We start from the raw sequence: 26699 nt of genomic DNA, 5'->3' as shown, positions 1-26699 counted from the left end.
AAGAGATGAATGTATTGTGTGTGTATTTCAAAAGCACTAGTTACTATAATTGGAATAGAACATAACTGTTTTTGGGGTATTTGTGGTCTTGTAAGCCAGTTGTTCTAAGTTGAAATGTGACATAGCTCTGTTTACACATTACTGGATTCCCTTCAATTTTACATACATTTCTTAGTTTTTGATTATTTCTTTATTTTGACACTTCCTTTGGAAATGTAAACCAAACGTATGTTTTCTCATGCCAGTAAATTGCTGCTGCAAAACATTTGACCCATCCCTATTGTCATGCACTAGGGTTATACATGGCAAAAAGAGGGAGTCCACACAAGGTCAAACGTTTAAATTATATTTATTGTTCTGACCTAATTAAAGAATATGGATAATCAAAAGCAATCAAAAGTATGAGGTGTGAACAAGTCAGTAATCAGTAATGTAATGCAATGTATGGATGTGTGGAATGTGCTGTGCGAGTGTTGTATAAGGTGTGTAAATGAATGCATTTTGTTCAAAACAGAGCACTCCTGCAAACTTTGGAAGCCAATCAGGATAGAATATGAAAAATGTCGGTGTAGTGTGTACTGGGAGGGGAGGTGTAGTGTAGCCTGGCATTGGGCAGACTGATAGCGTGGATTCACTCTCACATTCCTCCCCGGTATCAGTCTGGACTTCGGCGAAAGGGAGCAAGTATGAGAAATCATCAATGCGTTTCAACTGCTGTCCGTACAACAGTGAAAAGCATCCAAATCATTTTCTGATTTCTCATACTCGCTCCCTATGGGCCGAAGTCCAGACTGATACCAGGGAGGAACGTGAGAGTGAATCCACGCTATCAGTCTGGCCAATGCCAGGCTAGGTGCAGTGTGTTTTGGAGGGGAGCTGTAGTGTGTGTTTTGTTTTTTTTTACAAAAAAAAAAAGCACACTACAGCTCTCCCAGTTGATTGTTGACTGCCTGCAGTATGTTCATCTTTACCACAGCCTTCCCCCTGGCCGACAACGTCTTCACTGTGTGGGCAATGCCCAGAAAGAAGTAGTCGTCCCCATCCAGAGCCTGCGGAACAGTGTGAGGGACAGAGGGTCCAGCGGTCTCCGCCATTGCCAACACCAGACTCTCCTGGAAGGCCGTCATGTTCTGGTGCTGGGAGTTGGCCTGATGCCGACGCACCTTTCGGGGCACTGGGATGTCCTCCTCATCCTCAGACATCTGAAATCCAGATAGCCCCAAATCTGGATTGTCCTGGGTCTAGAACCGGGCGATACGGACAAAATGAAATATCACGTTACTTTTGGTCAGTCATATAAGATTTGAAAATAACATAAAAGCTCATGACAAAAGTTTTGTTAGGCTTAATCTGTGATTGGTAGATTTGTGAAATAGCGTGAATGTGGTATGTGGTAGCTGTCATTGCAGGTTGTACAGCTGTAGGTTTTCAAATTACCTCCACCTCCCCGGCCTCCTCCCTGTGGCATTTAGTTCATATTGTTATAGGTTGATTCTGTGTATTGTACTGTGGTTCTATGGATTATACTATGATTCTGTGTATTGTACTGTGGTTCTATGGATTATACTATGATTCTGTGTATTGTACTGTGGTTCTATGGATTGTACTATGATATGTGGTAGTTTAATTAGGCATTGAAGGTTCAATGTTTATGTAAAACTGTATTTATGCTCTGCTCTGGGGGTTGTGTGATTGACTATCTGTGACATGTTTGCAAAGGGAATCTTTAATATCACAAGAGCAGAGTCACACCGCCAAACTTGAATGCAATATCATTGCATATATGGTAAATGGTTAATATGGTAATGGTTAATAAATGGTAAATGGATAATTAATGGTCTGGTTATTTCTGAGCTGAAGTGTCTAAATGAACTGAAATTATTAGGGTTTAATTGAAGATTCTTCTGAACATGTATTCAATTGCTTTGTGATCAATTCAAACACTTTAATTTTAAAATAACAAACATCAGAAAATAGCTTATCTACAAGCTCACTACGTGTCGCGACCTGTGTGCGACATGCTTCCATAGAAGACAATGCTGCCTTCTATGGAATCAAAATGACTGCAATCAGTCGTAGCAACTGAGAACTTTAATCCATGTGAATACATCCCAGACAATACCTAGTCTCTCCAATATCAATGCAATAATGACATATTTCCCAGCCCTTACCTGGGTTTCTGGGATGTCCTCTTCCGAAAGGGTGCTGGGGTCCTGGGCAGCAGAAGGAGGTAGGGTTGTAGTGCCCTCGGGAGATGGAGATCTACATGTACATAAAAGAACAAAAATAAATCAGGACAGAAGGAAACACTAACCATTCAGTCACAAAAGTACATTATAAAGCAGAAGAGAGGAACGATGGAGCAACACGGACAATTTAGGCCTTTTTATTTGGTGCGGTGCAAGTAAACAAAAATAGACTGACGTTTCGGTCTTGCGACCTTCCTCAGAGTCATGACTCTGAGGCAGACAGACATGACTCTGAGGAAGGTCGCAAGACCGAAACGTCAGTCTATTTTTGTTTACTTGCACCGCACCAAATAAAAAGGCCTAAATTGTCCGTGTTGCTCCATCGTTCCTCTCTTCTGCTACTATATTATCCCTACTCCTGTGACGCACCGGACTGGCCGTTTAAGGCTGAGGCGCAACGGTAGAAACCTTTTGTTCCTTTGTACATTATAAAGCAATAGACATTTAACCAATTAAAACCTTGATACTTAGTAATCTTAACCTTTCACTCTGTGCTCTTTTTTCCCCTCTACACCAAACCTCTTTGCTGAAAATAGCACGAGGCGTTGTGAGCTTGTAGGTTTGGAACAATAACTTTTACTCTTATGTACCTGTACACAGGATGTAACAATAAAACAAACCTAGAAGGTAGGCTGCTGCTGGTGCCCTGAGCTGCTGGGCAGTCCAATATGGGACCTAGGTTCAGGGTGAACTCATCGGGTACTGGAAGTGGTTGGAAGGTGTGGGGGTGGGTAGCTGCAGCATGGGCCCTCTTGCGGGAGGCAGTGGCACCAGGCTTTTTAAGTGGTCCTGGAGGCCGCACGACGCCGCTGGTGCCCTGGGAGGTAAATGTGCTGCTGTGCTGTGGTCCTAGTAGGATCAGAAACAGAATCATCTTTATTGTCACATCCAAAGTTTACAGGTGTAAAACAGTGGGTGAAATTCGTTTTAGTGCAAGCTCCATTTTTGAATGTTTCAAGAAAAGAGAAAGGCGAGAGAGAGAGGGGGGGGGCAAGGGAAGGAAAAATAAGGAATAAAAAGATAGAAGAGACAACGACGTATCTACATATACGCATAGCATATCCATCCAAAACATATATGTACATGAGATTTCGAAATAAGGTGCATGAGCATAGCAGCTGGTATCTGTTCCTAGACATTAGTGCAAGAACAGTTTCAGTGCATGTACATGAAGATTATGGTGCAGATTACCCTGGGGGGTAGCAGCGCTCATCTCCATGTTGCCAGTCGTGTCCCTTTTCTCAAGATGGTCCTTCATGAAGGACATGACCGTGGCAAATGTCCAGGTCTTAATGGGCACATTGGCCGAGCCACTTATGCTGCAGTCCTTCACCAATTGCAGGTGCTTCTTGTAGCCCTCTTTCAAGGTCTTCCACCTTCTCATGCACTCTGCCACTGGGGAAAAACACAAAATACATGTCATTTGACCTGAGTAAAGCAGCAGCTACATCATATCAAAATAACAATTATAACATGCATTGTAAAATGATGTATTTATTCATATGCATTTAGACATTACAGTGTGCTTGTTATTTGCCAAGTGAACTAGACAGTATGGACAACTAAGTAATGTAGAACTGTGCATGCATGAACATTTCTGCTTTCAGGTGTCATGCTTCTATGTTGTCCAATAAATGCTTATCTGTCTGTTATCCAACTATAACTAATGCAAAGGACTGAGAGCTGTGAAATTACACATAGGAAAAAAGCATCTCTCGCTTGCAGATTATGCATGTTGTTTTTAGTGCACACATTGCCAGTTACAGATGGAAAATAAAATGCCAGCCATCATCTGAACTGAAATACAGTGATTTATTCTAGTTTAAGTTCAGTCGGATGTACTTCCACAAGCAGTATATGGCATTAGTCTTTAATTATTTTTATTTTATTATTTTTGACACTTTCTTTGGAAATTTAAACGTATGTTTTCCCATACCAATAAAGTGCCGCTGCAATATAAAACATTTACTCCTCTGTATTTATTGACCCATCATTATCTGCAAAGTACGAAACTATTTAACAGTCCCCATAAAGTCTCTGCGTTGGCCGGGAATCGAACCCGGGTCAACTGCTTGGAAGGCAGCTATGCTCACCACTATACCACCAACGCTCACATACAATCCACTTTTCCAGTGAGAAAAAACCCAAACAATAATCTGAAATGAACAGTGCTCCATGACAAAGGCAAGGTAAAGACAGTTGTTCTTGCTTAAATAATATCCACTAATGTGGTTCTTCTGTTGCGGCCAAGAACAATTAGTGAGTTAAGAGCTAGGAGCAATTGTGTTCCATTTGAAATTAAGGGTCAAAGAGAAATGGAACATTTATTTGTTCATCTTAACTTACCTGCTGTGTTTCAGTGGTTGATATCAAACGTCCTCCTAATACTTAAAGACGACACTGTTTTGAAACATCATGTTTGTTTTACCAGCAGCAGTCAGTCAAATACTCAGTTTAGGGACTATTTATGTTTAAAACACAACAGTGTGTTTCAGTGTTTCTCTCCTACATTAAGTTCACAACAACAAACACAACACACTGCATTGTGGGTATGTTCCTCTTCTTTTTCTGGCAGACTGGACGCCAGGCTGACGTATTGCTGCCCCCCACTGTTGATCTTGGGTAGTGCCCATTGTGTATCTACAAGGTAACCAGAGGAGTGGGCACATTCACTCACTTCTTTCTTTCATTCTTTCTTCCTTTGCAGACTGGGCACCTTTTTGGGGAGAAGACTGGCACCTGAGGTGGATTTTTGGGGTGGAAGACTGGGCACACAATTACAAAGTCAGCCCAAATCAGACAATGTAGCATAACCAAGATTATATATCACACTGGAGTACAAGTCTCATTGTGGCATCCATATTATTATTATTATTATTTTAATAATCTTGAATTGACTTAAGAGTGAACGTCAGCATTGGCCCCATTGGTCAGTTTAAAAGTAAGGGTAGAGGTTATAAAGTTAATTTCAACAAGATCCTGTGAGACATACCAAGACCTACTACTGTACCAAGAGTGGTAAACTTAACCACTTAAACCCTACTTGGTTGAGTGGAGTCCCGCAGGGCTCCATACTAGTGTAATTTCTGTTTTCACTTTACACTAAATATCTTAGCTGAAAACAGCCGATCTGCAAGCTCACAATGTTGTGAGCTTGTAGATCGGCTATTTTCGGCGAAGGTTTTCCGCAGAACACGGATGCTGGAGCTTAAGTGGTTTAAGGGGTAGGCCTATTTCACTTCTGGGGGAATTTTCACATCTACCTTGTGCTGTGTGCACCCCAGACATTCTTTCCAAATGCTGCTTAGGGGAGAGTGAGGTAAAGTGAGACACCGGGTAAAGTGAGACACCCCCCTTATCACCTGACCACAACACCTGTGTGGTCATATGACCATTAGATTTTGAAGCCCCTCCCATTTCCCACTTACCATGGAGGAGAGGACCTCATTGTGCTGTAGTAAGCATGTTTTTTTCACTAAAATATGTTTTTTGCATGTAAAAGTAATTTTTTGGGCTGTCAACATAATCAGCTGTTGTGTCAAAGAAAATTGATTCAGGTAGAAAAACTTATGTCATGCATGTTGATGAACTACAAACCTATACATCCATGTGATTAATGCTAATTGAAGATTAGCCAGAATTGCTAAAAGTGGTCCTTTTTACCAAAATGTGGCTGTGGGGTAAAGTGAGACAAATGGCTTGGGGTACAGTGGGAAACTGTCTCAAAGTTAAGTTTAATACTTAAACATAGTTTAATCTAATATTGGTTTGATAATCCAATTGGTTTGATAATCTAATATTGGTTTGATTGGTTAAAACTGGTTTGTCTCGGTTGGGGTAAAGTGAGACACCTTCCAATTGTGTAGAGCAAAATGTGCTTAATGACCAATTGCCATGATTCTGTTACTAGTCTGACATTAGTTCTGGAATGTGTGGTTGTCAAGCTAGCTGTCGGTATTCTAACTGTTAGAACATGTGTTTTTATGGTAGTTTTAAACTGAAAAAAGTAAGTGGATCAGTTTACCCCATTGATTTTTCTGGTTTGTCTCGGTTTACCCCAGACCTGGGGTAAAGTGAGACACCAAAAAACTTTTTTTAAAACAATCATATTTTCACTGCCTTTTGTCTTGAATACATTCTGATAATTTCCGTTGTTAGGAAACATCCCAAATGTATGGGAAATGTGTACATTTTACTGATATATCATTTTAGCTCACCTAGAGGGGAGAAAATGTAAAAAATGTCTCACATTACCCCACTCTCCCCTACGTTCCTATTTATCAATTGTATTGCAATGCATTCATTGTTCATTTCAGTTTACAATATTTACATATCCTTGCAATTGTTTAGATTTTTTTTTCCTTTTTATGTACAGATAGAAATAAGCTAAGTAACAAAAAAAAATCCAATTAACATGACAGTGGACAGAGAACTAATCCTGGTAATTTACAAGCTGCACTTAAGATACACCTCATTGCTTATTATGGAGAAGATTATCCACTGTTATAAAACTGATTTAACTAGACTAACTTGACTACACTCACTGACAATAGTGACATCAACATAACATGCAAAAACATTGTATAATATAAATGGCATTATGCTGCTGCTAGGAGCTGGTTGTTTAATATAACAGTTAGTGACCACCAGACGACATTTACTACAACATTGTCCCTGTTTTCGCCGGAATTAAATAAAATAATAATAGTTGTTTTCAGTGGTTGCAGGGACGTTTAAATTGTTTCAAATATCCCTATTGTGGTAGAGCCGAGCTAGCCCACTAGATGGAGCTGTTCACCATGACGTTACAGGCCCGGCTAGCTCAGTCGGTAGAGCATGAGACTCTTAATCTCAGGGTCGTGGGTTCGAGCCCCACGTTGGGCGTGTCATTTTTGTGCAAAAGGCCTGGATGAATAAACAAACAAAAAGCAAGAGATGAATGTATTGTGTGTGTATTTCAAAAGCACTCCCTGCAAGCGAGCCCCTGTGGGGCCCATGCAGGCTATGTGTGGGCAGTGAGGGCTATGCCAAGCCCGCACCAAGCCTGCACAGGCCCATCGCGGGTTTGCCCAGGTGATGCCCACAGCTGTGGTCTCACCGTGGGCTTGCTGTGGGCAGCCCACACTTGGGGCTGAGCTGGGGCTAGCCCATAGTGGGCCAGTGTGGGTCTGTCCGTTCAGGGCCAAGAGCAGATTTGTACCTTTGGGCCCCATGCGTTTTTAGTGTGGGCAGCCCATATTACATTCCCACATCATTTGACGCTCTTTTCTTGAACTTGGAACTATTTTTTGAGTGCCGAAGGCAACCACTCCTATATCTGGCTTTGTCTGTGTGTCCGTATGTATGTATGTATGTCTGTATGTCCGTGTGTCGACCAAGCTAACATTGGTCAAGCATCACGCGACACGTGACAATATGTTGAAAGGGTGTGCTTTGATTGGCTAGCGAGACGCATGACGAAATAGAGCCCTATAAATAGGTGTGTCACTTTGAAACATTGTTTACATGTTTCAAAGTGACATCAGTGCCATCAGCCAAGCTAACGTTGGACATGTTAGCTTGGCTGATTGAACATGTTAGCCAAGCTAAGCAAGGCACCACTCACTTCACACAGGGTGTGTTTTTTTTCTAGAACACAGCATATCACTCCACTTTCTACAACATTTCACTGTATAGACTAGAGCCTGGAGCCTCACATATCACTCCGCCTGTCTGTCTGAATCTACATGCAGCCACTCATCCTAGTCTTCTAACCCTGCTGAAAAAAACAGCACAAACCAGCTTATGATGGTTGCTGGTTTTAGCTGGTTTTAGCTGGTATTAGCTGGTCTTGGCTGGTCTTAAGCTGGTTTAGATGGTATACCAGGCTGGACAAGCTGGCCAGGCTGGTCAGGCTGGTGTGTCAGTGTAATTGGTTAGCTGGGCACTAAGCTGGATTCTGCTGGTCTTTGCTGGTCAGCCAGCTGGCTGGCTGGACTGACCAGCAAAGCCAAGCTGGTAGCTGGTCTTTGCTGGTCAAATGGGTGGACTGACCAGCAAAGACCAGCTTACCAGCTAGACTTAGCTGGTCAGATGGCTGGACACTGGACAGACCAGCAAAGACCAGCTTAGCAGCTGGACTTAGCTGGTCAGATGGCTGGACACTGGACAGACCAGCAAAGACCAGCTTAGCAGCTGGACTTAGCTGGTCAGATGGCTGGACACTGGACAGACCAGCTTAGCAGCTGGTCAAGTTTGGTTAGATCAGTGATTCTCAACATGTGGGTCGAGACCCCCAGGGGGATCCCCACATGATTTGGGGTGGTCCCCAGATGATAGTGAAGTGACAATTTAAGGACCTTTAAGACCTTTTTAATACCTTAAAAAAATGAACATTACTGCATCAAAAGTAATCAACAAACGTTATACTATAAAAAATGGTCAAACATTGGCCAAATTGTCAAATAATATCAGAAAGAGGCAAACATTTTGAAAATAGCAGATCTACAAGCTTGAAGATCTGCTATTTTCACAATAAAGTCTTAACTAAACGTAATGCATCAACTCCTACATTCCAAGTGCTTATCAGGGTGGGGGGTCCCCAGTTCAAATATGATTATTTTGGGGGGTCGCAGCCTGAAAGGGTTGAGAACCACTGGGTTAGATCACTGTTTCCCAAACAGTGGGTGGGGACCCATTTGTGGGTCATGGACACATTTTTATGGGTCACGAGGAAAGATCCCTTTTTTCCGTTTCCTACAAAAATATATTATATTATTATTTCAAAAATCTAAAATCTTCCAAGCAATTTCAAAAATCTAAAATCTTCATCAATAAAAATACTAAAATCAAAAATGTATCAAAATAATTTCATTAATACATAAAAAAATCGACGAAATTCCATCAATTAATAAAAAAAAAACGCCTTGAAAATAGCAGATCTACAAGCCCGGGACGCGTGGTGAGCTTTCAGATCTACTATTTTAACTAGTTTGGATCCCGGGGAGTCATCATACCTGCCAACATTAGACTGTGAAGATTTTCTTCCATTACAATTGCCCCCCCCCAGTATATATATACAGTATATATTATTATATATTTTTAAATTTAATTTTACATTTCTTGTCCTTTTCTTGTGATGTGACATAAATAATATATTGAATAATAACCATAATAATAATAATAATACTTATTATTATTATTATTATTATATTAATTATAATAATAATAATTATTATTATTATTGTTATTATGACAAAATGCATCCAATAACTTATTTACTTCATATGGCAACTTCCTGAATGCCAAAACAGACCGGTGCTATGGTTACTAAAATGAACAGATCTACAGATCTACATCTGGTCGCCATTCAACGCGTTGTGAGCTTGTAGATCTGTTGTTGTTTTTTACACGCAATGCATTCTGGGTTGTGAACCGTGTTGCCATATCTGCTTATTATAAGCGACTTTGGGCTTGTTTTTCTGTGAAGTTGCTTGTAAATATTGGTAGTTAAGTTGGTTGCTTTTTTGGGGGTTTGTTTCTAAAGTGTAGTTATTTGGGCTTGCTTCCATTTTTATCTATTGTTTAAACCAGTTCTCAAACATCTGCATGTCAAGGATGCCCAAATTAATGCATTTTTCCGCAGACCCCCATCTGTTTCAAATAATATTACAAATATATTTAACTTTTTCTTTTTGAAAATAGCAGACCTACAAGCTCACAACGTGTTGCAAATGCGACGCACTGTGAGCTTGTAGATCGGCTATTTTCAAATAGCCAATGTAGGGTTAAGGCTTATTTTCATAGACCTGGCTGCTTATTTCTCTCACAGAATCTGGCAACAGTGAGAGCGGGGAGAATGAAACGCTCAAGCGACTCGAGCTGCGCTCTCACTTCTAAATACAGTTAGACAAATTGCGTACCTTTGGTTTCATTCAAATAATTATTAACCGACTTCAGAGAAGATAAAAGAAAGAAGAAGAAGCAGACATTTTAGGTGAGTGTTGACACACAGAAATACTATTTATGTAGACTTTAGCCTACTACTGTTACTGTAGGTTATTGATAACAACTGTTGTCTGGAGTCACCACCACCCAACTCTATGATCACGACACGTTGTTTAGCGATTTAATTTGTCTTGATAAAGGGATTTTATGACAATAATTTCAAGAAATGATAGCGGGATATACAATATAATTTATAATATAGGCTACTACTAGCCTACTGCTTGCCTATAAGGTGAGTTTTTAATTATTAATAATTATGTTTAACAGCAAATATTTGTTATAGTTTAAGTGTGATGTTGTGTTGGGGTTGTATTTGAGTACATTTAGCAAATTCAGATATCATTTCAGTAGAATAGTATAGGCTAATGTTTAGCTAATGTGTCTAACACACACACACACACACACACACACACACACACACACACACACACACACACACACACACACACACACTCACTCTCTCTGTGTGTGTGAGAAAGAGCACAAATAAAATGAAAACTTAGACAGAGGTCTTCAACAGGGGGTCCGCGACCCCTAGAGGGTCCGCGGAGGTACTGCAGGGGTCCGCGACCCCTACCTAGGGGGTCCACGGAGGTACTGCAGGGGTCCGCGACCCCAAGGGGGTCCACGGAGGTACTGCAGGGGTCCGCGAAATTGTATCTATTTTTGAATAGCTTGTATACATGATTATTGTGCAATTGACAGATTGTTGATAGTATTCACATTGGGTACATAGCCACCCTTGGTATGTGTATATATATTCATACCTAAAGGGAGTGTCCATGTGTTAAAGGTTTATGGCACATTCTGTACAAAGCTCTCCTCGCTCATGTCAAATACTGCAGGTGACAATGTAGTAATACTCACTGTACCTCGTACATGTATGTTTGAATTAAAAGCTTGAATATATTAATCTATCTATTATTTTAATTGCTTAGTATTGAATGCACAATAACATGGTATGTTTATACACATGAATCACACTATAGGCCTACATAATTATACCATATTTGTATATAAAACATTTTAAAAACGTTGAAGACCCCTGCCTTAGCTTGTTGTTGATATATTGACAAAATGTGCATGGTCTGAATGCATGGATATAATGCTTGACATTTGAGAGCCACTGTTGTAGATCCTTCAATGCTCAATAAATCCATCATTTGTGCACAGGGAGTCTTATTTGACCACCGCCTGTATGTGAGAGACTGCATTGTTGACCACCTTGAGTCGTCCGCCCGTCCGTCTGTCTGTCTGGTGTCCAAACTGTCAGCAGGTAAGATTGGTATAGCTTCGGTCTAGGCACTTTAACCTCATATACATTGGCTATTTGAAAATGGGCTTGTAGATCGGCTCTTTTAAAACAAACGCTTGAAAAAAAATAGAAGGATTTGGACCCTTTTTTTAAGTTAAACTACACAGCCCAGCCCCATACCCTCCATAACTCCATAGGCTTGCAGCCTAATTCATACATTGACATGATGGTGTATTGAAATTAGTTTGGGCAGATAGGCTATTTCTCAGCAGAATGTGTAAGAATTCCTAACTGAAAGAAATGCCATTTCTATAGAGCACCGAAGTCCTGACGTCACTGCCAGTAGAGAGTGCATTCCGCAGGTTCATGGCTTTACTTTTTGTATTGATATCTTCATTGGGGAATCTTAGATCGCTTCATATAAGAACTGTGTTCCAAAAATAAACACACCACCCTGGTGTTTTTACTCATATGGATATGAAGCATTGACTGAAGGTGTAAATGTACACATTTACCCAAAGAGTAACACAATATAAACACTAGAAACGAGTCAAACAACCCAAAGACTACATTTCCCATGAACGCGGCTGCTGTGGGGACAGTGATTTCAGACCCGGAAGTAGTAGTTCTTAAGACTTTTAAGGCAGAATTAAAGGTAGGGTAAGTGATATTTTTTGGTTAAAACAAAAAGTATTTTGTTGAAAGGTTAAATCACTATATTCTGATAGTAATCATTGCTATAGAGTGTTTTTTCAGTAACAGGAGTCTCCCCGTCTCTCCAGCTCTTTAATAAACAGAAAATACATTTTTAGGTAGGTGTCAAAATCTCAGCCAATCAGGAGAAAGTACCCATTTTTAAGCTTCATTTTTATAGTGTTCCAGTTCCATTTTTTTCTGCTAATTTCTTATTGTCATCACTTCAAATTTCACTTGTTTAATCTATATCCTGATTGAGTTCTCTATCCTGATTGGAAAAAATTGGAAATGAAACTAAAACTGAGACGAAAATGTATTTTGTGTTTAATAAAGAGCTGGAGAGATTCCTTTAAAAAAAGATTCCTTTAACTGAACAAACACTCTATAGCAATGAGTACTATCAGAATATAGAGCTATTTAACACTTATTTCAACCAAAGCAAATCACTTACCCTACCTTAATTCCATTTTCGCCAGAAACAGGCTGTATCAAATATGAATGAATATCATAAACGATGCAGAGCCACCCCCCTGACAAAAACGCCAGGGTGGTGTGTTTATGTTTGGAACACAGTTCTTATATGACGTGATCTAAGATTCCCAAATGGGGATTTCAACATAAAAAATAAAGCCACGAACCCTGGAACAGCGCCCTCTACTGGCCCTCTACTGGCAGTGACGTCAGACTTCGGTGCTCTATTAAACAAAATTGTAAAGACGTTTTCACACCTGGTTACGTTTGACTACACAGCCATTTGAAGAAAGATAATTTATTGGACTGTAAATAAAATAGCAACACAGTGCATGCATACAGTACAGATGAGTGATTTACATTTGACAAACGGCTATTGATGTCGCACTGTAGTTAAATGAAATAGTTGTAATGTGATGCATTTGTATTTGATTTAATCATGGTCCAAAGGTGCAGTATGACAGGAGATGCAGTCGACCCTAAAGTATTTTCATATTTTCTTATATGTCCCTCTTTGAAAAATATGTTTGGACATCCGCTGACATACACCATCATTTGCCCACAGGGAGTGTGAGCCACCTTCCACCTGCAAGCTGTCCTTCACCTGTGGCCGTACCCCCTGCTGTGAGACGCTCTCTATCAGCAGCAGGTATGTTTGATAACACCAATAGATACATAGATACATCATGGACAGGAATGCCCACACACGTCACATCTGGATTTAGCATGGTTTATGTATGTTTATGTCTGCAAACAAAGTGTTAGATTTTTTCAGGACTACCATAATGTTGAATGAATCACTTGGAGTAGCTTCCCACACAACACACTTTAACAGGTAACCTAAGAATGGCAGCTTCCATTGTAAAATCTGTAGTTAACAAGTAACCCAAATGGACTATTTGTGTCCATTGGATTATACTAGTTAAATTAACAGAGGGTTTACATGTTGTATGACGAAGTAGAGCTTTCATTTACAAAAACGAAACAAAAAAAGATTAAAGGATGTTGATACAAGGTTTCTGCCCGACAGCAACGAATAAGAAATTGCTTCCTACACAAATTATTGTTTCATATAAGCCTATTTGTTTTTATGTTTCAGAGGCTGTAAGAAAGTAACGCATTCATCCAAGTCCTCAGGATTCCGATGTTGAGAAGGAGATTAGGGTGTGGCTGCGTAATTCAAGTGACAGAGCGGGTGGACAAAAGGAGCCCTATCACAGTCTGCCAGCTAGCAGTGAGGCCCCAGTGGAAGAGTAAGCTTTGACAATGAATACTTAGGTAAAAGTATAAATATGTTAGAGTGTGTGTGTGTGTGTGCACACACACACACACACACACACACACACACACACACACACACACACACACACACACACACACACACACACACACACACTCTGCTTGCACATACAGTGTATATACAATGTTACAGCCTTATTAAAAAATGTTACTCAACATTCTCCAGACTATACCCCATAATGACAAAATAAAATAGATGTTTAAGATGTCATGGCAAATGAATAAAACATAATCACACCCAGTGAGCGGTGATATTTATGAGTTATTCATTTCATCATGCATCTTGCTAGCCAATCACAGCACTTCACACTGGGTGTGAAGATTATCAGCCTATGGGTGTGTTTTCCACAGCATGGCGTCACAGCGAAAGACACATTTTCACGACTGAAAAAAAAATTCACCACGGATGGGTCCTAAACCCTCTTATAGGAGCGGTTGCACCTCTAAAAAAAAAAAGACAAAATCACATGTGCATAAGTATTCACACCCTTTGCTATGACACTCAAAGTTAAGCTGAGGTGCATCCTGTTTGCACTGATCATCCTTGAGATGTTTCTATAACTTGATTGGAGTCTGCCTATGGTAAATAAAATTGATCTGACACACGGAAGGCACACACATGTCTCTATCAGGTCCCACAGTTAACTGTGAATGTCGGAAAATAATCAAAAACATATGTTTTTATTTTGTCATTATGGGGTATAGTGTGGAGAATTTTGAGTAAAACAATTAATTTCATCAATTTTTGAATCTCAAGGCACTGTATGTATATATGTATACACACACACACACACACACACACACACACACACACACACACACACACACACACACACACACACACACACACACACACACACACACACACATAAAATATTTATTTTCATATATTTCCAGATGAATTCAGCCATGAGAAAGGACTGGGCAGGTTGTGAGGAGTACAAGAAGAAACATTGTGGAATTCCTGTCAGTTTTGCAGAATTTACTCAAGAATCAAGTCTCAAGGCTGGCCGGTGGTATAGGGGACTCGCCGTTGACAGGTGACTGGAGGTTGGGGAGTGGGTGACAGACTGAACTGAACTGTTTAAAATAAAAACATAGTTAGTGGTGAGTTATTTGCTGAAAAGGGGCAAGAATGATGCCCTGATCTCACCAGGAGTGATGGTAGTCTACCCAGAACTCCTTAGGTAGGGGGGGAAAGGACTTGTGGATTGCACAGTATGTACAAACAAATGGTTACTCTCATACTTTGCTATTCTGAACCTGAACAGAGTTATTTGCTTTTATCGTTGTGTATGTGTCATGCTGTCTGTGATATGGACCTTGAGTCTGAAATAAAGATTGAATTGAATTGAATTATTTGTATGTTACTTGAAATGAATAGCAGGTGAACAGAGAGGTGCAGCATGCCTATTGCCTATCCAGTATATGTTCAGTGACCACTGGTGTAATCTGTTTTATAGTTGATTCATAATATGCCCACTTTGCTAAGTCTACCAATGTAGCCTTACCTAAAAAAAAAGCCAAGTCTGCCTTGGGCCATGTTATCTGCTGAGATGTTGGTGAAGTATGCTACATTGTAACTGCACTGATGGAGTGGAATTGTGATACATTGCCATCCATAGTGGGGGTAGTGTTGTAAAATTGTAAAAAATGTCTCCTTTAAGAGGAGTCTGTGACAATAGGATTTGGTTGGGGTGAGAGAAGGGTTATTGTATGTTGTATGTATTGTGTATTATGTATGTATGTATGTTGTATGCATTTGTCTATTGTATAAGTTGAGGAAGTGAAGTGAACTTGAAACGTGTTTGATGTTGCTGGAGTTATAATAAACTAACAGTGCCTGAAGAAAAGAGACCGTTCATTCACCATTGTGCAACAGGGAAATAGTAATAAAAGATACAAGTGGGTTCTACCCCAAAGTTAATAGGCGGAGACCGACGCAAGTATTAATTTCGGCTGTGGAATTGAACTTGATTCAGTTCCGCCTTAGTCTGGATACTAAGAAAGGAAAGGTTACACTGGTTTTATATTTGCCAATGTTTTATATTTGTTCTGTATTATATTTAATCATTGATTTGAATCCCTTTGACTATTTGGAGTTTGGATTTTGTGTGTGAGCTGACTTTGAATATGTATACATTTGTGATTTTTTTTTCTTTTTGTAAGTCCACACAAGTGTGTTTTGATTTGTTGTAAACAAAAGCCGAAAATAAACCATTCAATGAACAACTATTGTATTTTTTCTTTACAATGCAGATCTTAGTTTAGTACATTTTAGATTAATAGAATATAGTTATTTTGAGGTTATAGTTTAATGGGGCTTCCGGAGGGCTAAGTGAGGGCTGCTTATTCATAGCCCCAAGTGGGCCAATGCGGGGCCACTGTAGGCATGTGAGGGCTAAGTGAGGGCTGCCCATGCAGGGCCAGCACTTAGGGGCCCACACTTTGCCAATGAGCAAGCCCCCTGGGGCCCTGTGTGGGCAGCCCACGGTGGGCCCTTAAGCCAGCCCTAAGTGGCCCCTTACGGGCCCCGTGCAGGCTCGCTTGCAGGGCTAGTTAATATAATTGGAATAGAACATCACTGTTTTTTGGGGGTATTTGTGGTCTTGTAAGCCAGTTGTTCTAAGTTGAATTGTGACATAGCTCTGTTTACACATTACTGGATTCCCTTCAATTTTACATACATTTCTTAGTTTTTGATTATTTCTTTATTTTGACACTTCCTTTGGAAATGTAAACCAAACGTATGTTTTCTCATGCCAGTAAATTGCTGCTGCAATATAAAACATTTGACCCATCGCTATCTGGTATGTATTGACCCATCATTATCTGAAGAGTACGATACAATTGAACAGACCACATAAAATCCCTGCGTTGGCCAGGAATCGAACCCGGGTCAACTGTTTAGATGACAGGTGCTCACCATTATACAATGCTATATAACACTGATGTAACTAATAGGGTTACATTGTGACATCATAATCAACAACAACATGCAACAAAACAATTTATATAAATGTTTTGCTGCTGCTGGTTATTTAGAACATTTATAGTAAGCTATAAGAGCAATTCTATTTATGTTCCACATATTACATGATGGGTCAATAAATACAAATAGATGGAGCACTAACCATGGTTCACATGACGCTCGTCTGTCACAAGCGTCTATCATGGCGCAACTTGTTCCTGGTTTTGTAAATCTCTCCATTTACAACCCGTAAAACGTTCACATTTCAAATATAAAGTGCTTACCCCACGATTCCAAGTTGAAACGCTCGGGTCGAAGTACCCGTCTCTTCCGTATTGTTCAATAAAAAGCATTTATTTGAATTGATTATAAAAAATAATTGATAATCAATAATTCAATACATTTATCAATTCATAATCAATCACTATTTTGGGCATGTCATTATTTGCACACAAAAAAATCCAAACCTTAAAGAATAGTGAAGATAGCTAATCTACAAGCACACAACGTGTCACGATGTGATGTATTTTGAGCTTGTAGATCAGCTACTTTAACTAGTCTTGCACGACACTTATGTGCGTCAAAGTATTAAAGAGGGCTAAAGTCATATTGATTCGTTATATAGTTTTTAAAAAAAAAATATATATATATATATATATATTTTGAAGCAGAATTTTTTATATGAATCATTGCATAGAGAAGAGAATAATGCATGTTCCAGACAGTTCAGAGTTTGGTTATTGCATCAGAATGTTCTGGGAAACAGGAAAACAGTTCTGTAAGATAGATTGATTGTAAAGGATGAATTGCACTGGGTCAGACTGACCTAAAATGGTTTAACTGATCATGAGATTTCATATAATTGTGTTGCCTAGAGGTAGGGCCGCAAGAAAGTTACTCCCAATCCTATTTTCTCAGTCCTGGCTGCAGACACTGCTGTTTATCTGTCAACCCCATGAAGAATAGCTGTTTCCAGGTAACTGGAATGCGGATCCTAAATAAACTCAAACGTATAGCCTGTGCCTTCCTCTTTTTTACTTGTTTTGTGTTCCTTTCTTCTCTCTTCTTCCAACTCTTCCTGTAACTGCAAACATTGAGAATCTCAACCACTCTTTTACATTTGTAATGGTGTGATGTGACTATAAATGTGATTCTGATTCCTGCCTGCACACACATGGGAGAAATTAGTCCCCCCAGGATAAAGCAGAGAAAAAGTATTGATTCCACAGAGAACAATCCTGATTCTGCAGAGAAGAAAATCTAACAGATCCGTCTTGATCACATGACTATAGAGATCATGTGTACTAATTTGCGTGAAATTTGGATAACATCTGAAGGAGTAATATCAAAAACATTGTTTTAAATAAGTTGTGAAAAATGCACAGCAATTGTTTTTTTTCTTTGCCTCTAGGGAGTGTGCTTACAAAGTTTTACGCAGATGGGTTTAGTTATAGGTAAAAAGGCAATTGGCCTGTAATAGCACCACCATGACCCATGAAGCATAGCAGATTTTCTTTTAACCTTTGTGTTTATTTGGCATTTTCAGCATGTTAGACAGGGGATCAACATCAGTTCATCGTATCATATCATTTCTTCACATCATTCTTTTTGTGTGCTCCCCCGGGAAAAAACATCCTTTCATCATATCTTTTTTTTTCTTTTTACATTTTCTCCCCCCCCCACCACCCCCACTACTGGTTAGTGTCTGTACCGCACTAAACAAAATACAAAAAAAATGAAAATACAAAGATGAAAGATAGAAATAAAATACAAATTGCACACACATCACAAAATAATGGTTGAAAAGTAATGGATGAATAATGATATTTAAATAATAATGAAAAATAATGAAAATAAAAGAAAAAAGTCCCTCCCCTCTCTCTCTCTCTCTTCTTAAATCCTAACTTCAAGGCCTAAATGCCGCCGGGCTGTAGGTACAATCCATATTAGACTCTCAGTCTTCCACATCGTTTGCCTCAGTGAAGTCAATTAGTTTACGCCAGATTCCCTAAAAGCATAGCAAATTTGAACAATTTCAAGTGGCATTTCTTCCAATCTGCGTGGAAAATTTCACGCAAACCGCTCATCAGGTTGATGGTGTACACACCATCGTTTTTTCTCTTGTAGACGTACAGCTCCATTCTGGAAGTCCATATTGGTTCCTCCCAATGAACGCACGCTGCGTTCATTATTTGAGGCATTTTGTTCAAAACAGAGCACTCCTGCAAACTTTGGATGCCAATCAGGATAGAATATGAAAAATCTGGGCAGAGGTTCTGATCTGGCATCCAGGGAGTGTGCATGCACAGTTTCGCTGCAATCAGCCCAACGGTGCCAGAGATTAGCTGCTCACAGACACACACATGCACAGACGGACAGACAGGGAGAAAACGTAAGTCTCGGTTAACGGCTCGGCGGAGACAATTAATTGTAATAACATTCTAACACACTGTAAAGCAATGTGGAACCTAGTAATTGAGACAATGTTACTGGTTATAGAATAATGAAAATGTTCTTTGTCCCCCTTGGGCAGTCCCTATTTTGCAGCATAAGTTCAAGCATTGTAAGTGCAACAAAAACATACTATCATATAAAAGGGTTTAACACAGTCACATACACAGTCGCTGTCAAACCATAATATCAAAACTATAAAATAAAAAAAACAAAAAAAGTTCTACCATATGAAATGTATATGGTTTAAATGTTAATTCATAAATGTACGTAAGTCCATGTTGTGGCATCCTCTAGCTAAACAAATAATTAAATGTATTCAGGAATGGTTGCCGTTAACACTTAAAACTAATTGGTGTAAGATTTAAATGAAGAATAAACATGTTAAACATGTCCAATGTAAGCTTGGCTGATGGCACTGATGTCACTTTGAAACATGTAAACGATGTTTCAAAGTGACACACCTATTTATAGGGCTCTATTTCGTCATGCGTTTCGCTAGCCAATCAAAGCACACCCTTTCAACATATTGTCACGTGTCACGTGATGCTTGACCAATGTTAGCTTGGTGGACACACGGACATACAGACATACGGACACACAGACAAAGCCAGATATAGGAGTGGTTGCCTTCGGCACCACTCAAAAAAAAAAGATCTGAGGAATATCTCTAAAGAACAAGTCCTAATGGAGGTCTCTGTTGACATGAGCAGCACAAATATTCATAATATTTGTGCTATCTACCGCCAAGCCAACCTGTTAAATTTAATCCTCCCAGCAAGCTAATTTATAGTCGTACTTTTTTTTCCCCTTGTTGTGATTAACAACACATTGAGTGCCATAAACGGTCCGGACCGTTTTTGAGAATCCATGCGTCGTGTGCCATAAACGGTCCGGACCGTTTTTGGCCCATTTTCTTTTTTTTATACGTGGGGCGCTCTAACGAAACGTTGGGATAATCCAAGGAGTCTCTGAGAAGGAGAGGCCGGATGTGGATCCATGTAAAAAATCCTTCCGGTCGGCCGCTCCAATGTTAACTCCTTGACTAAAAGCTTAATATCTCCATTTCTTTTTAACGTGGTGGATGTGAGCCGTTTTCGATCGGCGATCACTCTGCAATGGAGGATCGCGTTAGAAATATTATTGTTCCAGGCGTTAGTCGGGACCCTCCGCCGTCTCGCACGTATCAACGTAAGTGGATGGAAGATATTCAGGCACTGAACGTACCCCTATTTTAATAAACCTCTGGCACACAATGTGTTAAGCTGGTGTCTTTTAAAGAAACCTACATGATTGAAACTCTTGTCACACCGTTTACAACGGAATTTTTTCTTTCTGGTGTGGAAGGGAAGATGTTTCTTCAGATTACATAAATCATTATAACTTTTGTCACAATGTTTACAGCGGAAAGGTTTTTCTCCAGTGTGGACACGCTGGTGTTTCTTCTGTGTACTTGAGTCCCTGAAACTCTTGGGACAATGTTCACACTGGAAAGATTTTTCTCCAGTGTGGACAAGCTGGTGCTTCTTCAGAGCAGTTGAATCACTGAAACCCTTGTCACAATGTTTACACTGGTAAGGTTTTACTCCAGTATGGAATTGCTGGTGCCTCTTCAGAGCAGTTGAATCAATATAACTCTTGTCACAAAGTTTACACGCGTAAGGTTTCTCTCCAGTATGGACACGCTGGTGTCTACTCATGTTACCGTTGCTACTGAATCTCTTGTCACAAGTTTTACAGACGAAATGTTTTTCCCCATTGTGGGCACGCCGGTGTCTTAACAGATAAGTTGACCGAGAAAAACTCTTGTTACACGGTTTACAGTGGAAAGGTTTTTCTCCAGTGTGGATACGCTGGTGATCCCTCAGGTCATTTGGCCAACGGTAACTCTTGTCACAATGTTTACACTGGAAAGTTTTTTCTCCAGTGTGGATACGCTGGTGTTTTTTCAGATAAGCTGACGTAGTGAAACTCTTCTTGCACCGTTTACAGTGGAAAGGTTTATCTCTAGTGTCAGAACGCTGGTGTGTCTTCAAGGGACCTGTCTCACTGAAACTCTTGTCACACCGTTCATCATCACTGTCTTCAGTGGTCTCCTCCCAATCGTCACTGTCTTCAGTGACTTCAGTGTCAGATTCAAGTTCAACTTCAACTTCAGAGCAGTGGGAAGAAGAGTCTTCATCGTCATCATAATCTTCTTCTTCACTTTTCACTGCTAGTGATGTCAACATTGACCCATCGGGCTGCTCTGGTCTTTGAAGTATCTCCTCCTGTTCCTCTTTAATGTGTGGAGGCTCTGGTTCCTCCTGGAGCAGACTGGGGCTCCTCTCCTGTTCAGGAGAAACCTCCTCTTTACACACAACCATGTGCAGGATGCCTAGGAGCAGAACAATAACATGATAGTGAACACTGGATTTCTAAATTGCAAAACAATTCTTCCTTTGTCCATGTTCCATCAAACAGTTACTGACTACATGTTATTACACATGTTTCTATAAACTGAACTTCTGAAAAGTCACGTTTTAGCGAGATTTTAGCAAAATACAAATTTTGAGTAGTAATTCAAATGTCTATGTTTAGTTTTTTTTATTTGAGTCATGAAACAATGTTAAAACACAATACACACGTGGGCTCTGATTTGGGAGTAAAGCTGCCTAGAATAGGGTTTGTCTGTATGCAGGGAGTCCGCCAGACACAAGGACCCCCTAGCTGAGAGAGAGATGAAGCAGGGACCCCCTCTATAGTATAACATTGTGTTTCAGATTAAACATTTTTTGTTTACCTAGTCTTTTTTCCCCTCTACACCTATATACCTCTTTGCCAAAAATATTTATATTTATATTTTTGGCTAAAGTTCTCCTCAGAAAAGAGATGCTAGGGTTCAAGTGGTTGAGGTGAAAAAAATAATCATATCACCCAAAGATTTGGCGGACCCCCTGCAGTAACTCTGAGGACCCTCTAGGGGTCCCGGACCCCCTGTTGAAGACCCCTGGCCTAGACTAAATGTCACAAAAAACATAGGCTACCACAATGCATAATTTAGCTAGCTACCACAATGCATAATTTAGCTAGATGTGTCTCCATCATGCAGCTATGTATCGACAACTCATAACACGAGTGCACCCTCACAGGAGAGATACACTGGGGTTCATAATGATCATTATCATATCATTATGAACATGCAAGAGATTAACCTCATCACAAAATGAACAACAATATAGTCTACTGTAGATAGACGCTACCCCCACTCACCCTGCATGTAGGCTACAGCTAAAGGCAGCCTACAAATGAGTCTGTGAATCTGTCTGTATTTTCATATGTGATAAAAAAAAAAATCTGTTTTTTTCCAGATTATCAAAGACTGTAATCTGTCAAATGCTGTGTCATGCCCTAAAATCTGAAAATAGTTTGACATATCCTTGGAATGTCTTAAACCACTATCACCCTCTATGTCAGGGGTGATGCAACTTTGATGATGGAGAGGGCCACTATATTTCCACACTCACTCCAGAGGGCCACATTTCATATACTGTCGGGCCATTCTATGTCACACAAAAGCAGCAAAAATAGCAGATCTACAAGCTCAAAAAGTGTCGCAGTGCGACGCGTTTTGAGCTTGTAGATCTGCTATTTTAGAATTGAAATTCTTCTTTTTTTTGCTCTTTTTTAATTGGAATCCTGAAAAATAACATTTTAATTTAATTTCAAATGCATTTAATTATACTTATGTTAACTTTATGAACTTAAATACAAATACATTGGACATAAAAAAAGACATTAGAATTGTAATACTAGTCATTAAGTTACTAATATAGACTGAAGTAATTAAAGCGGGTCATGTTTGCATGTTTGAAATTGTAACAGCTGAAATCAATAATATATCAGTATTCCTATATTAACCTGCGGGCTGCATTAAGTGAAGGTGGGGGCCGCATGTGGCCCCCGGGCCGCCAGCTGCCCATGTATGTTCTATCTATAGTATACTAATCTTCTATACTTACTGAACTAATACTTAGTTGACTGGGGTTTGCTCTGCACTTAGTCTGTACTTTTGCTCTGTACTTAGTCTGCTCTTTTGCCCCCTCCACACCAAATTTCTTTACCTAAAATAGCTGATCTACAAGCTAAAGATCTTGTAGATCAGTTAATTTCAGCAAATATTCCCCCCAGAATAGGGATGCTAGGGTTCAAGTGGTTAAACCTCAAAGCTGTGGAAAAAGTCCATTGAAGGTCTGTGTTATTATTGTAACAGCTCTACAACAGAACAGACAATATGAAAGAAAGAGAGAGCTCATGACACTTACTGAGGTGTGGGTGGTCTTCAGGTTCCTCCTGTTTAATAGAAATGTCCCTGGCTGAGTCTGGAGAGTTCATCTTCACCTGCAGTCTGGACTCCACACACTGGTCTGAAATGAAGGAATTGAATAAGGACTTTAATAACTGGAGATGGTCTCAAGAATAACAATAATATTTGTAGAAAGTAATGGCTAAATGGTCTAAGCCAAACCTTTCAACATATGGACATTTGGTGCAAAGATAATGGTATACTACTGTATATTCAGTATACAGTACAGTACTATAGAAGAAATCACACTTAACGAAAAGATTACAGAAGGGAAGATGTATCAAAGGATGGATTCCACCGATACACACATACACATATGGTTCAAAGTGAATAAGGTGAAAGCAGCCCATCTGTTATTCATGTTTCTGCAGCCATGTTATCCTTACATCCTTTAAGGCAGGGGTCTTCAACAGGGGGTCCAGGACCCCTAGGGGGTCCTCAGAGCTACTACAGGGGGTCCACGAAATCTTTATGCGATAGGATTTAGTTTTTTTTACAATAACCACTTGAACCCTAGAATTCCTTTTCTATGGGGAACATTAGCCAAAAATAGCAGATCTACAAGCTCACAAGAGCTTGTAGATCTGTGTGAGCTTGTAGATCTGCTATTTTTGGCAAAGAGGCTATAGGTGTAGAGGGAAAAAAGAGCAGACTAAGTAAAACAAAGACTTTAATCTGAAACACAATTTTATACAATATAGAGTAGGGGGTCCCTGCTTCATCTCTCTCTCAGCTAGGGGGTCCTATTGGCCTGAAAACGTTGAAGACCCCTGCTTTAAGGATAACATGGCTGCAGAAACATTAAAGTTTACATGCCCAGGGCCACCCCAAATATCAGGAACATGTTGACATGTTTCTATGCTTGTTTTCTTTGTTCTTGTATCTATCTCTATTCTTCTTCCCTTTCCTTAAAACTACAATGGGGCTCATAGTGTACTCTCCTCCATTATGTTCTGTCTATCTGTCCTGACTGTCCTCTCCTCCATATCATAACGTGTGTGTGCGTGTGCGTGTGCACGCGCACGCACGCCCACACACACACACACACACACACACACACACACACACACACACACACGTTAGGATCACATTATCTAGCAAGTAAGAGCAATTACATTCATGTTCCATCTTAAATGAGTCAATAATAAGACACGACAATATTAATGTGTTCATTTTAAGTATAGAAGCCAACATAATGAGTTGATCTTTACCTGCTGTGTTTCAGTGGTTGAGCTGCTAACAAACGTCCTCCTGCTGCTTAACGACGACACTGTTTAGAAACGACACGTTTTACTTTTCTTTGTATTTTACTTTTATATAAATCTATGGTATTTTAAAGTGTGAACAACAGTCAGTCAACACACCATGTTGTTTTCACTACTGCATTGTGGGTATGTTCTTCTTCTGACGAACACTTTGTCTAGTCGCCAGTTGGTGTATTGCTGCCCCCTACTGTTGGTCTCGGGTACTGTCCATTGTTTATATACAGTAACAGTACTATGTGACCTTCCTGACCTGTAGACAAGAGAACATCCATCTAGGAGTAAAGCACTTCATCCAACTAATACATTTAATGCATTATCAATAATGTAATCACTATTTATCCCTATCTCTATTATAGTCATATGTCATTGTACTCATTTAACTCAAATCTTTGCTTCTGGGGGTGCCTGGAACGAAACATTTTGAGATGGGGTTCCGCGACCAAATCTACCTCTATGGACCAAATACATATCTAAAAATATTTTCTTAATCCTAACAGTATGTTGCTATATCAGTGGTGCTCCAACTTTTGAGCATGTTTTCGAGGACCCCCAAAATGATATGTTTTTGGCCGCGGACCCCCATCTCAAAAATATGTTGTTCCAGGGACCCTGTTCCAGGAATGCCACAAAAATAAAATACATCTTCTACATCTTCTACATCATCTAGTATTTGATAGAAAACAAAAGTCATTTTATGAGGTGAACTACCCCTTTAAGGAGAACTCTATGAACCCGGGCCAGAATATGATGTCACATAACAGTTATCAATCATGCTGTCACTTATGTCACGACATCATCATCATTGTACTTTATGTGCCAAGGTTATTATTCCATTCACTGGCATCTTGCCAATTTTCAAACATGTCAGACAACATCACACCCAGTGGTGTAAAATAACTAAGTACATTTACTTAAGTACTGTACTTAAGTGCAATTTTGAGGTATTTGTACTTTACTTGAGTATTTCCTATTTCCAATACTTTTACTTTTACTCCACTGCATCTCAGAGGCAAAAATTTTACTTTTACTCCACTACAATTATTTGAAAACTTTAGTTACTAGTTACTTTGCAGATATAAATGATTACATTATAAATCAAACATTAATCACTTTAGCCCTATCTTATACCTAGGCTATTTGAAAATAGCCGATCTACAAGCTCACAACGCGTCGCATCGCGACGCGTTGTGAGCTTGTAGATCTGCTATTTTCAAACATTTTAGTACTTTAAGTATATGTTGCCACCCCCACGCACACGCACACGCACACGCACACGCACACGCACATGCATGACTTTAACGCGTGTGTGCGGGCAGGGGAGATGAATTTGAGGGCGGAACACACACGTGTTGCATGATAAACTACATGTGACATGTTTGACATTTCAAATCCGTTTTAATATGCAAATAACTCCACCTGTATTGTTAGAAGGAGTGTTGCATACATCCCTAGGTATATGCAGAAACCGGTTTTAGGTTTATAATTTCATGGTACAGAAAGTACATGACGTGAGCCGGTGAAAATGGTTAACTCATTAAAACCAGGAAAGCAACTGTATGTCATTTTACATTTTAGCCTTGGTTATTGAAAACTAGCAAATCTACAAGTGCGTGCGTGCGTGCGTGCGTGCGTGCGTGTGTGCGTGCGTGCGTGGCGTATCAAAGAGTTAAAATAGAGAAATAATATAGACAAAAGGAACAAGTATTAAACA

General features: G+C 39.8%; 4 protein-coding genes and 1 long non-coding RNA gene across 5 annotated transcripts in view; 3 read left to right on the top strand and 2 right to left on the bottom strand.

Annotated features, from left to right (window-relative positions):
• LOC311057417 (uncharacterized protein) overlaps nucleotides 1–26699 on the top strand; it is a gene marked incomplete at its 3' end in the record, with an annotated part of 440186 nt that overhangs the window by 236419 nt on the left and 177068 nt on the right. The gene's annotated exons all lie outside the window — the stretch shown is intronic.
• LOC311057874 (uncharacterized protein) overlaps nucleotides 1–26699 on the top strand; it is a 258441-nt gene that overhangs the window by 221826 nt on the left and 9916 nt on the right. The gene's annotated exons all lie outside the window — the stretch shown is intronic.
• On the bottom strand, nucleotides 748–4758 carry LOC311057097 (uncharacterized protein). Its single transcript, XM_084074024.1, has 5 exons — nucleotides 4596–4758; nucleotides 3441–3644; nucleotides 2870–3098; nucleotides 2172–2262; nucleotides 748–1241 (listed from the first exon to the last, which is right to left on the bottom strand). The coding sequence occupies exons 2-5, from the start codon at nucleotides 3631–3633 to the stop codon at nucleotides 921–923; spliced, it is 834 nt and encodes a 277-aa protein (XP_083930150.1). The 5' UTR covers nucleotides 3634–3644; nucleotides 4596–4758; the 3' UTR covers nucleotides 748–920.
• Nucleotides 10089–13915, top strand: LOC311057018. Its single transcript, XR_014601941.1, has 4 exons — nucleotides 10089–10224; nucleotides 11409–11511; nucleotides 13223–13306; nucleotides 13757–13915. It is a non-coding gene; the product is annotated as an uncharacterized lncRNA (long non-coding RNA).
• LOC311057096 (uncharacterized protein) lies at nucleotides 20254–25063 on the bottom strand. The gene is made up of 3 exons (XM_084074023.1): nucleotides 24935–25063; nucleotides 23683–23784; nucleotides 20254–21755 (listed from the first exon to the last, which is right to left on the bottom strand). Exons 2-3 carry the CDS (start codon nucleotides 23750–23752, stop codon nucleotides 20608–20610), a joined length of 1218 nt encoding a protein of 405 aa, XP_083930149.1. The 5' UTR covers nucleotides 23753–23784; nucleotides 24935–25063; the 3' UTR covers nucleotides 20254–20607.

The sequence above is a fragment of the Gymnoscopelus microlampas genome (assembly GCF_963454915.1).
Source record: "Gymnoscopelus microlampas genome assembly, chromosome: 12".
Classification (NCBI taxonomy): Eukaryota; Metazoa; Chordata; class Actinopteri; order Myctophiformes; family Myctophidae; genus Gymnoscopelus; species Gymnoscopelus microlampas.
Note: the sequence above shows the minus strand (reverse complement) of the source record. Positions and strands in the feature narration are given on the sequence as shown.

Excerpts from the sequence above, each read along its gene's own strand:
- LOC311057096 (XM_084074023.1), bottom strand. The coding sequence starts at position 23,752 with ATGAACTCTCCAGACTCAGCCAGGGACATTTCTATTAAACAGGAGGAA. Across the intron at positions 21,756-23,682 it reads TGAAGACCACCCACACCTCA|GCATCCTGCACATGGTTGTG; the intron begins GTAAGTGTCATG and ends TTCTGCTCCTAG.
- LOC311057097 (XM_084074024.1), bottom strand. The coding sequence starts at position 3,633 with ATGAGAAGGTGGAAGACCTTGAAAGAGGGCTACAAGAAGCACCTGCAA. Across the intron at positions 3,099-3,440 it reads GAGCGCTGCTACCCCCCAGG|GACCACAGCACAGCAGCACA; the intron begins GTAATCTGCACC and ends TGATCCTACTAG. Across the intron at positions 2,263-2,869 it reads AGCAGCAGCCTACCTTCTAG|ATCTCCATCTCCCGAGGGCA; the intron begins GTTTGTTTTATT and ends ATGTACATGTAG.